At 39.1% G+C, this 12,716-nt stretch overlaps 2 protein-coding genes across 9 annotated transcripts in view; one reads left to right on the top strand and one right to left on the bottom strand.

Annotated features, from left to right (window-relative positions):
• The window catches only part of ebf1a (EBF transcription factor 1a), a 311,927-nt gene that overhangs the window by 222,203 nt on the left and 77,008 nt on the right, over positions 1-12,716 (bottom strand). The gene's annotated exons all lie outside the window — the stretch shown is intronic.
• The window catches only part of ablim3 (actin binding LIM protein family, member 3), a 69,856-nt gene that overhangs the window by 4,439 nt on the left and 52,701 nt on the right, over positions 1-12,716 (top strand). For all 8 annotated transcript variants that reach the window (XM_072439789.1, XM_072439790.1, XM_072439792.1 and 5 more), the window contains exon 2: positions 6,048-6,170. In XM_072439789.1, the coding sequence (XP_072295890.1) occupies positions 6,048-6,170 (123 nt within the window). The remainder of the gene's footprint in view (positions 1-6,047; positions 6,171-12,716) is intronic.

A 12,716-nucleotide genomic window follows, 5' to 3' on the forward strand; every position in this document is an offset into this window, starting at 1 on the left:
CCACCGTGGATGAAAATATAGTAGACCAGGACAGGACAGTGTATGATTCATCGTCTGGACAGCTCAGAGAGTGACAGAAAGCTCTAAAAATAATAGATTTCCCTCTCCGTCCCGGTGTCAGTGTGAGCTGTTGGGAGCGTGAACACAGGTAGACGGGGACGAGCGCCAAATCCTATATGAGCCTCTGCACGCTGCCTCATCTGGAGAGTGGTTCACCCCAGAGCCAAACACAATTTATCACTCTCACCGCCAGACGCCTTAGTTCAATAACAAGCCGAACAAAAGGTGGGAGACAAAGACCCCCAGCTGCAGGCCCATGCTGCCGGTGCACAGCTGAATATCTCCAGTGGACTTGTGTGTGTATTTACAGAAGCAACCTGTAATTGGTTTGCAGCAAAACACTTAAAAACACTTGAAAATATCAGTTAAAGTCTTGCTTTTCGCTCAAACAAGGCTGGCGCAACAATACCAAACGTAGTATCGGGTTTATAATTGATTATCCTTTTGCAAATGTTCCTTTCCTGGATCACAACAGTGGAGAATATGTCCTGCTTGCTGTGACAATTTGCATAAGCACTTATTCTTCTCTGGCTGTTCTTGCTCAAGACTTGTACAAAGAGGACAATGAACTGGAACCAAGTCAAGTAATCCAATTGTCAATAAAATGTACAGTCAGTTGTTAACTTAATAATAGGCTGCCTTTAACGTTATAACGTGTATAATCCTTTTAGAACTAACCGCATTTAGCAGAGCGCGGTAACGTCGTGACCGTGCTGCGCGGCGTCTTGGAGGCGTTCTCGATACGACCTTGACTTCTGAGAGGATTGAATGATCATCCCGGCTGTCAGCAGCAGTTTGACCCCTCTCCCTCCCGTGCAGGAGTGACAGCCGGTTTGTGGTACCACTGAGCAGTATCGCGGCGCTGATAAATGCCCCTATCCAAGGTCCTGACAGAGATTGACAGAAATGAGATGGAGGGTGGGACAGAGGAGGGCTGGTTTTAATATGGTCAGAGAGGACAAGTAGGTTGGAAGAATGTAACCAATTTACGCAATGAGCCAGGTTTAACTGACCACCAGGAAAAAGGGAATCTCCGTTATTCCACCTCGTGTGGCAGGGCAAATGGGAGGTGTGATTGGGGAAAGGTGTCTTTGTTTGAGCTGAGAGCTACATTCAAAACAAAAAAAGAAGATTGTCACAGAAATGAGATCGCGATTAGATTTGTATCACCATATTTTCCAGCCCTACTTCTACCTTTCTACCATAACATCCATAAAAATGATTACAATACAAGCCAGACTCTTCCCACATCCATCAGCTGGACATGTTGTCAGTTGGGTACTTTTCCTTGTCAGTTGGGTCCTCTTCCTTGTCAGTTGGGTTCTGAGTCTGATGTCTGTAGACAATAGCACCAGATTATGGGAGATCTTCTGACCTTACCATCTTGTTTGGTTCTTATTACTTAAACTTTTGTCCCTCTAAATTGCTTGTTTACAGTAAATACATGACTAAAAACACTGATTCACAGTAGTTACAACAAAGAGCTCCACCTGTTGTGCGACAAAATAATTCACACTTTGCAATATTTTTTAACAATAATGCAACATCATAATAAAATGTGCTGCTGTTTGACGCAGAGTTCACATTTTGCAGTCATCTTGTTATTTGTTTGTCATGGCACTGATTAGAAGTGTATTATTTGTTTCATTATGACAGAGCTATTCACTGAAAACAGGTTGATTAATTTGTCCCTAGTATTAGACCTCATTTCCACAGAAACGATCTGCTTCTTCCTAAAATAACTACAGAACATCACAAGGCTACGTGGCTGTTTCCATTGATTCAAAGTGATTCATTGTGCATTCGTCACCACTGATCACCCAGCATGCCTTGTGACAGGGCTGTGAGCGTGCTCCTCCCGGGGGTTGAGGTCAGGGGCAGGAATAGCTCCAGACTCTCCCCCTCGGGACGCTCTCTGACCCGGGACCTGTTCTTATGGCCTGTCTGCTCCTCGCCGCCGGCAACGCTCTCATGGGATATTAGCTACTTATTTCAAACGGAGGATAGGAACACCTGTAGTCCAGCGGCGATCCCTGTGACGCCGGAGAGGAAGAGGAAGAAGATAGTGGAGGCTTCAAGTGCGATTTAATTGGTTTACACGAGCTGGAAACGTGTTACGCTTGGCTAGAGTTACACAAGTACCTGAATCCTGAGCTCGCTATTAACCGTGCGTACGGTGCACTGTGATCACAGTGCGCAGTGGCCAGTGCGAGGGAGCACCCGCCCTGCTCCCCGCGCCGTGGCCAGCGCGAGGGAGAACCCGCCCCGCTCCCCGCGCTGGCCACGGCGCGCCATGGACCATGTGGATTGAGTAAACCATGTGCGACAGGTGACATTATTTGGAGAGTTCATAACTTCTAAATATAAACTTACCAAAGGATGTTCAGAGATGTTCACTAGAGGTGAGCAGGGTCTATCAAGCTACTATCGTTTTACATTTTATGTGAAGCCAGTCTTTCGTCTTTTGAGGGGGGAGGGGGTCCAGAGAGAGACGAAAAAAATTACATCTTTTCAGCTTCAACCCATTTTGAGATCATCCCTTAGAGACTCAAGTGAAAGATACTGTAGGTCATGGTTTGCTTGTAACCGTATGCAATAATACAATAAACTTCTACATCTTTATTGTGTTCAAAATGTTGTAACAGAGGCAGGAAACTGGCAGTAAAAAGTAGGATTTGTGATAAAATGTAGATTTATCGATAAAAAAAACATCGTGGGTCAACATTTCTGTCAATGCATTTCCAGTTTTGAGAAAAATGAGTTGAGAAATAACCTTGAAAATATTGGTTGATGCTTTCTAACTACACTCTGATATTAAATACTTCAAGTCATTTTCCTTTGATACACTGTGTAGGTGCAGAGTGATAAGACAGTTTTCACAAGGCCAGACATGAAACGAGAATTCTGACCTCACTCTCTATATATTTTTTTCTTTCATTCTTGTTGCTGTCACTGTACCACTGCTTTTTTTAAACTAGAATTCCTGAAGATGTGAAATTCAGTAAAGTGTGCTCAATTATGTGACAATGTTCTTGTGACGATCCATCCCTGCCACTGTGGACAATCCCAACGTCCCCGAGCATCCAAATAACATAATGTTCCACCTTCACCTCCAGTTGCCTCTATTGCATAATTTAGAATTCTCCGACACTAAAACATCCATACGGTTGTTAAAATGTCCCCCTCCTCCCGAGAGCTTCACTTAACCTAATTGATTACTGTAAAAACGCCTGTTGGTTTCCTGTGGGCGCTGGCACGATCTTTCACGCTCTCCCATTAGCTGATCTTATCTTTCATTCACTCTTGATGGGATCAGAGTTGCTCATTGGGTTATAAGTCCAACACGCGGGTTCTTTTTCCTTCTCACAGTCTTGAGGAAGGGAGGGACAGTATTTTGACCAGTGGCTGGCACTTATCACACGGGGCAAAGGGTCCCAGTGGAGGTGCCCACATTGTGAGCAGAACAATGAGGTTGAGTGTCAGGGTTTTTTTGGAGTGGGAGTTAATCACTGGAGCATATTTTCCAGCGCCTACGGTCGGATTGCAAGGGGAAAATAAACAAGCAGATCTGTAGCTGCTGCGCCTCCACAGTCGCTCTGCACTTCGGGGAAAGCAGCGTGGCAGACTTTTAAGTGCTGGGATGTCCTTTGGGGTTTATTCAAAGAAATAGAGTCTGTCATGACGGCCCTGCGCTGCTTTCACGGCAGATGCAGAGTCCTCAGACACATTCGCCGTACTCTCGGTATTGGGAGTCTGCAGTGTTGGAAAGTACTTGGTTATTACTTGATCGAGAGTGTGGTTTGTTTAGTACCGGCATTTTCAATTAACTCACAATAAGGTTTTGGGTTTGATTCCTACAATGGGTAAGTCTTTCTGGAGTTTACAACTTCTCCCCAATGTTAAGATGGGTTTCTTTGAGGTATGATCGGCCTAAAACATGCACGAGGTTAATCCCCCAGCATTCAACGCTACAAGGTACAAGGATGGAACGTTGAAGGAATTGACTTGATTGATTTTAATTGTGCTATTGCTGTAATAACATAGGACCTTCTATGTTATTATAGCAATAGCAGAATTAAAATAAATACATATATCTTTTGAATGGCAAAAGGTCCTCACAGAATCTTCAAATCATGAAGAAATCATTTGCCTGAAACACATGAATATAGAAAGTATTCAAATAAAAGAGTTCCCAGCTCTCACACAGCTTTAGAAACAACTTTGTACAGAAGCAAAGGGACCCTGACAACTCTTTTTTTCTTGTTTTGAAATTGATAAAATACTTTATTATAATATTCAAGCAGCGTAGGATTGCATTAAAGTTGGGTACTTAATGAGCAATATTGACAATAATAATGTACTTTTATATGATTATTGATGATATTTTCTCAACACATCAGGACTGAATCAAGTATCACACAAAAACATGAATGGTCCATGATATTACCCACAGGAAGTTCATATTATTCCATTCTGTCTCTTTGTCCTCATGTTCAATACTTGTACATATAGACTACACATTTTTGCCTATCTCCAAAACACCAATTGCAATTGGTGTTTTGGATGATATGATTGCTTTATATATATATGTCTCCCACCTTTACGGGTATCTCAACTTTTTTAGACCGGATGTTTTTTGTTTCTAGTTGGATCCTTTAATATTTCGATTCAAACCCAAGAGTATTTTTAAGAGCCATGCGGTACTACTTTACACATTTATCTGACTCACACAGAGCATAATGAAGTCTGCAGATGGTTCTCGCTCGGGCTTATGAGTGGGTGAAAAATAGAAAGCCGGGAGATTATCCACTTTAAAGGTGTCAGACAGAATTGCCTCAGACGAAGTGCTGCCTCCTCCTGTTACTGTGTGTGGACTGCAAAGAGCACAGGCCAAACCACTAAACTAGCATCAGATATTCAAGTGTGCAACGTAATGGACACTCAGGATATCGTTGTAAACTCGTGAAAAGAGGAATATATGAGTCTAAATTTTAGGTTTGGAGATATGCAACGTTAGAATATCAAGTATATTGTCTATATTAAAAACTTAAAAAACAGATGTCCTTACAGTGCAGATTTACGGAGCCCCGCAAGTGACATCAACCAAATATTATATTTTCCATTTATTTATTTTTTTAATTATCTCGTGGGAACGTGATAATTATCTCGTGGGAACGTGATAATAAAAAATAAAAAAATAAATGAAAAAAAATAAAAAAAATCACCCAATTTTTTTATTTTTTTTATTTTATCACGTTCCCACGAGATAATTTTTTTTTTTAAAAACGTTTTTTGTTTTTTTTCGTGAAAATATAATATTTCGCTGATGTCACTTGCGGGGCTCTGTACAGATTCATAATAAAATAAAATAATAATAAATGTGTGGTGTAAAAAAAATAAAAAGTGATGATGCTGTATTTTTTTGTGCTGAATGCTACTGTTCAGTCACCTTTTGTTGCCATAAAATTGTCTGAATTCCTTCATCAAGATATTTCCTTTTGTCAATATCGCCACCTCTCAGTTTATTACTTATTGCTTGAATATTAATATCACATGCATTTTATGTTGCTGCTTTCCATCTATTTTTGATCTTATAAGGATGTTATGAAATAGATTTGTGTTATTATTATTACATGTCTACAGTAGCTTTATTACATCTAACTTTCTGAATGAAAAAGCCATGATATTGTCACATAACATTGTCACACAACAGTCAGATCTAAAAAGTACTCAGATGTTGCCTCGCTTGTGAGTTTAGATTGAACAGAAGTTACTAATTGTTGCTGCCTACGATTCTCACAGTTCATTATATTGTGAATAATTTATATCTGAATAATCTTGACACGCCCATTACTTTATTTATTTGCTTAATTTGACAGTTGATACTTGAGTGTACACTGACTATGTAATTGGCACATATCCTTTAGCTCACAATGCAGTTTTTCAAACATACAGGATATTTTCAAGTGTCTGTCTTTATTTCCCAGGCTTGACGGGCAGCAATCGCGCCTCAGGAACGATCCGATGCCAGCGATGTCGGGAGGTGTGCAAAGGGGAAGTGGTCCGAGTGCAAGACACGCACTTTCACGTCAAGTGCTTCACCTGCACTGGTAAGAAGAACACACGGAGCCTGACCTTGTGCGCCCCCTGTGTACTCCTACAGTGTACCCCCCCTTGTGTGTGCCCCCTGTGTATGCCCACTGTGTGTAGCCCTATTGTGTACGCTAATGCCCATTTTCCAATAGTCCCTACTCGCCTCTACTCTACTTGGCTTGGCTCTACTTGGCTCCGCCCTGATTGCATTTCCATTACAACTGGTGCTCATTTAAACTGGGTGTGGAAACAGCGCAAATTTGAGACTCTAAAGGCTGTCTGCTCACCAGACAGACACCAAAACACGTGAAAACTGCTGCGCTACAATATAGTAACTATAAAACATCAGCTAAACTACCAAAGTAACCACCAATAAAGCAGAGCAAAGCAGACGAAATTACGGACACAGAGGAAGGATACAAACACGGAGAATAGTGAACAGGACAAAACGTTATTACTACAGCGTTCTCATCCATGTCCTTGTTGTATGTTTCTCCCCAATTTAATGGCACTCCACAAAACACCGATGTAAATTCAGTTTGAAGCGTTCTTTATAAAAAAAATAAAAGAGTTTGTTTAAATACACAGTTTGGAAGTAAAAGTGCCGCTCTCAGCTCCTTTTCTTTGTCGTCTCGATGTGAGTGGTTTTACTCTGGACAGGAAGCGGCTGATCCTCGCTGCGCTAGCTTTAGCGTAACGTTATCATAATAAAGAGTGTGGTCTTTTTCACCATGATAGTTTAGGCTTGCTCCCGGGGATCATACTGATGTTGTAAGACACTTAATGTCTGTCGTCTGCATAAACTCATCTAGTGCACAGTTTGTTTCAGGAGGACACAGCAGTGTTCTCTCTCCTGCTGCAGAAACATTACACTTTTGTCCAATCACCATCTGACGCTCTGTGGACATCACATTTAGTCCCTGCTTGGCTCAAATTGGCCCGAGGGGGAAGACGAGTCGAGTAGAGCCAAGTAGGTACTATTGGAAAAGGGGGGTAACTGTGGCCTGGGTGGTCCTTGTTATGGAGGTGCTGGCTGGGATTCCTGTGGCGATGCATCTGTTTGGCTCACACATGCACCACTGTCCTGTGATAGATTTACTGTCTCCTAGTTCATCCATTCTGCTTAAACATGTCGGGTGCTGCTGGTGCAGGGTGGGGACACGGCAGGGGGATCAGAGGAGCCTCGCGGGGGGCTACGGCTCGCTCTGTGGAAGTGTGTTACTGCATTTATAGCTCAGGGGGGACACTCACTCTCTTCTGTACATACACTGTTCACTGGCTTTGGTGGGTTACTAACAGTGATAATGTTTGATGTGCAGCTGCAGAAGATCGTGATTATTGATCATATTTTATTTAGCTTTTTCCCCTCATATTGATCAATCTTGATTTCTGATTTTGTTTTATTTAGCATTTTGAAAAACTAAGTAAAAATCATTTCACTAACATAAACTATACAGACTTTTAATCAGTGCCATAAATACATGTACGCAAATAAATAATATCAACACTTTTTGCCCAACAAATAGACAAAAATAAATGTTTTTTTTTTTTCCTGACAGAAACATTTTAGAAAAACATGTGTCCTTACTTTGTGCGAGCTTGCCTCTCTCATGACATGCCACCTCTAGAAAGTTGCATAGTATTTCTTTACTATTTAATTACACTGAAAAAATAAGTGGAAGGATAACTTTCAGTTAGACAATACGTTTTCTCTAGTCTAGTATCTGTCTTTTGAGCACCAAGCTATAAATTAATATACGAGAATTAACAAAAAAGTCCTTATATTCTTTGAGTCTTTTCTGGGTTTGTATAAATAATAAAGTAAATAAGTATATATAGTATATAAGTAACACCTTAAGTGACCCGTCTGGAAAAGGGCTTGTGACAGTGGAGTTATAAACTTGTGCAACTCCGTAACCACAAAAGCAGTGGATGTTATTTGTCATGCCCCGCTCAGCCTGAAGCATGAGTATTATGTAAATAGTACCATTTGTAAACCAAAGATGTACCTCAGGCTTTCCTTTTATAGCATTAACAGATGGCTTTGTACAAAATTCTACAATGAAATGATAATAAAGCATGGCCCTCATCTAATTAGGTTCTGTTCTGCATTTTTATGAGCTCAGTTTAGAAGATGTGATAACTAAAATTGTCAAGGCAAAATTGCTTTAATCTCTAGACTTAAGGCATTTTGAGCAAAAGCAGAAGTTTTTGTTGCTGTCACTTTCCTCTGTAATACTTAAAACACAGATCTGATGGAGGCTTAACACTTAACTCTTTTCCTGACATATGAAGGGACACTACAGATTCATATTTAAGGTCTTTTAGTAAATTATTGGTGCTGAGTTGTACGAATGTCAAGATTATGAGGTTGAAAGTGATTATTCAGGTCACAATATAATCGTAAGAACCAAATACTAATAATCGTGACCATTTTAGAAGCAAAATTAAGTATTTTTTGTTCAATATATAGCAAAAAAAAAATGCCTAAATGTAAAGAACTTTTTTATCTGGCTGTTTTTGTCACATTTAACTTTATTTTGTTGTTCAGAAAGTAACATTTCGTAAAAGCTGGTCACAAACTGGAGGAATTGTACCATGTTAGACAATATGAAAAAATGAAAGATTTCACTGTTGTTTGGTCACAGTCTCAATAATCATGAATAATCAGTAAATAGTGATGTTTTTTCTCACAATAATCGTGATTCTAAAATGTTGTATATAGACATCCCTGAAAACTGAGAAGGACAGTAATTATTTATTTTATTTTCAATGTATTTCTATGTATTGCCCAACCACATAAACCATAAAGAGTGCTGTAATGAGTGAAAATCATTAGTAATAAACTGTTATAATGCATGAGTCCAGTTTATGACCAGTTGAGACCAGTTTTTTTCTTAACACTGAAAGAAAATCTATATTTAAATATTATTATTGTATTTCATTTAATTTTTGATGCATTTTTGCACTTTATTATTTCTTTACATTTGTTGATGATCTTTTTCATAGGAAGTTTTACATACAATCCTGTCACAAAAAGCCATTTGTTTAGATTAGAGTTCAAATTTTGGAGGAAGAAATTGTACTATTTTCGTGTTAAATTCAGAAAAAAAGACCATTGTTTGTTTTAAGAAAATTCTCATATAAAGCTATATTTAGTGTCATTGTTTTAGTCATACAAAATAAAATAATCAAAAAAATAAATACAAAAATGTACTATTTTTGTGTTAAATGGCTCAGAAAAAAAGACTGTATTGTTTGTTTTAAGAAAATTCTCATATAAAGCTATATTTAGTGTCATTGTTTTAGTCATACAAAATAAAATAATCATCTTTTGCCCTCATGTAAAGCTGTATATCAAGTATCTGTATCACTGAGGACTGCTCTTGTGAGGGTTGCCGCGGCGTGCTCCCATCGCGTCGCCGTCAGACACATGAAAACACAGGCTGGTGGTGCACCCTGAACGCGCACGCCTGCAGACACGAGCGGGCGGTTGTAAAGCGTTGCTGTGGAAACGGCGTGAAGGGGCACCCGGGCTGTGGTTGGTGGATATTCTCAGCATCTCTGTGGTCCCCTTTTGGCCAATGGGAAGCCTTGATTTCATGCCCCAGAGAAAGAAAAAGGGGGGTGAACACAGGAAGCGAGGGAACGGGAGAAATGGAGGGGGAGGGGGGTGTTTGTGTCGCTTAAACATTACATCATCACATTAATAACAAACTGCCGGGCTGAGACCTGCGTGCGCGGCTTTATTGTCCAGTTGAGTTGTTAAAAGTATCGATACACAGATACTAATCGATATGGTGATACTATCATGATACTAAAATGTGCACTGAGGAATAGACTCCAATATTCATGCCGATTTTGATACAGCAATAAATAAAAATGTGCTTTTAGGCAATAGAGATTTTCAACCCTAAATAACAGTACTTTCTTTGTTACCATGTGGTCCTATACCAGTTTAGATGAAGATTATTTTAAAATTGTTCGGAAAAGGTCACATTTTGTCCTGTTAAAATATTTTTTTTAGTAAACAAGTTAGTTAGAAGAATTATTGTAGACACTAGTGGCGCACGGTTAGTAAAGTGCTGCTATATTGATATCTATGCAATATTTGAATATACCTTTTAACGTAATCATTGGATCATCATTAATAAAACCTGTATTTTATTTTGAAACACTTTAAAAGTACCAATATTTGCTCAAATGAGGATTTAGTCTCAATACTTTTTTTAGTTATATCAGATTTTTTATACTTTTGAGCCCTATCACTTCGATTACTGGGTCGATGGTATCTTAGTCGAGCTAAATGTGTATTAGTCGACTAATTATTCTTCTGTACTGTATAATGATTTGGTAGAAACAGTTTATGAAAACCTTTGAGCTTCGGCTTGTGAATGTGGCTGCTCCACGTCTCGCCCCTTTTAGTCGACTAATCAAAGCAATGTCTTTTTTTTTCTTTTTTTTAAATCATCTTCGTTTAAATGTTGTGACCTGTAAAGGTATTGACAGTAGCTTATCATGAATTGAATATTTAAACATTAAAATGGGAATGCAATTATCAGTACCGTAGTTTGACACTGGATTCCCTTTGTTGCTCCACAGTGAGGATTTGAAGAGATTTACAGTTGTTGATCTGGTTCATTTGCAAAAACGAAAGGTGATCGCTCAAAAGTGCATGAGGTTGGGTATGAGAGTCCATTCTTTAGTATTTATTTAGTACCAAGAGTACTCATTTGAAGTATCAAAATCACAAATTAAGACACAAACTTGGACCTTTCCTGAATAGTTTAAGAATGGCTGTAATATAAATCAGTATAAATATAAAAAACAACAAATAACTATTATTTTTGTGTTTAAATATAGTCTATTGTCTAAAAAAATATATTTTTTATTATGGTAGAAAGTCTGTATTGAGGGTTGAGCATTTTCCTTAATTGAAATGATGTTATAAATGTTTCATGGTGACAGCTCTTTGTTCCACGCAGTACGAGTAACTGCACTGTACTGTAGCACCTACTGTAGCACCTACTGAACAGCTCAGCCTTTCTTTTTCCAGAGAACTCTCCCCAAACCTAAACATCCCATGAGGCCATTGGGCACCTTTTGTGTGTCCAGATTCTGCCACATCCCTGACCATATTATGCTGTCCTGCACGGGCCTCTGCACAGCACAGCACTTTCTAAAGCTCGTATTGTTCACGTGTGACCCTCAAACACAAAACATGTTGCATGTTCATTTGAACTTCATAAACTCGCCTCATGCGCTGCTTTGGTTTAGTTTTTTTTTTTTTTTTGCAGTTGTAGCAGAGATTAACCAATCCCAACTATGACATTCGATTTATTTATTCTTCCATTTTCTATCTGCACTCTCGTTTTTTCTGTTTTCTTTCTCCTGACAGTTGCTCAAGCATGAAATCAATCTCTCATCTGGGACAGGGTGACATTAGTTTTGGGGGGCCAAGGTTTTGGCAGTAATAGCTGAATTGTATTTTGCGCCGCACTCTTTTGTCGTGAGCTGATTGCTTTTCTGTTGGACATTTCCATGAACTGTGTGATCAAAGTGTTGGACGTTTAGTTTGTTTCTCAGAGGGAGATTTTCCACAGAGTTGGAGATGGCACTGATCTTCATCTCTGGTGGCATTTCAACATGATGATGGTTTTCTCTTTTAAAACCATGATTTGCTCGACATGTTTAAATTAAGATAAACAAGTTATATTGTCATCCTCTCATTGACCAGTAACATGGCACTGCGTTGTTATGGTGGAAATAAGTCTATGACATCCTCCCTGCGCCATGCGGTTAAACCTCCATTAGATCATTGTCAGAGGTGAGAGAAAAGCCTGTCACTATAAATATCGACTTGTCAGTCAATAGATGAGAGAAGGGACCATATTTTTAGGGGTAAATACTCGATGTGGGTACCTTTTCTTTCTAGTTGTGTGGAATGTTTGGTCATTTATTTAGTCGAACAATACGATTTGAGTTGTGAAGTGTTGAATAAGTAACTTTCACTACTCATAATTAATGATGTAATGATATGCAAAACTCATGGTACAATATTGTCACTATTTTAATTTCTGCCTTGACAAGTGTTTGTGCGAATTATTACTGTTTTATTCCAAAGAATTAAGATATAAAAGTGCATTGACATGGAGCAAAGGATCATGGTCTATGCAGTTCCTTAGGTTTTCTAAACAAGGAGCTTAGATTGATATATTGTGACAGCCCATGATGTTACAGTGAGACTTTTGACAATACAATATCAGGGTGTTTCAGTTATTGATACATCGTTCTGCAGAATTGATACAAATTAAGGTGCATATGTTTTTGGTTCAACTAGACATCTAGAAAATATTTCACACTCAACATTTTGTCAGGTCTGGTTGGATATGTAACTTCTCTGGTGGAGTGTCTGTCACCTGCTTACATCCAAAGTGATGTTATTGCTTAACTCACAGGTAAGATCTGCGGAGAGCGACAAGCCCTCTCACTGTAAAAATGAGTGCATTTTAAAGAATATCTCATGCAATTTGAACATCCAGCTAAAAGTACACATCAATACT

Source organism: Eucyclogobius newberryi, unplaced genomic scaffold (assembly GCF_026437365.1).
Source record: "Eucyclogobius newberryi isolate DKJ021-1_F unplaced genomic scaffold, fEucNew1.0.hap1 SCAF_11, whole genome shotgun sequence".
NCBI lineage: Eukaryota > Metazoa > Chordata > Actinopteri > Gobiiformes > Gobiidae > Eucyclogobius > Eucyclogobius newberryi.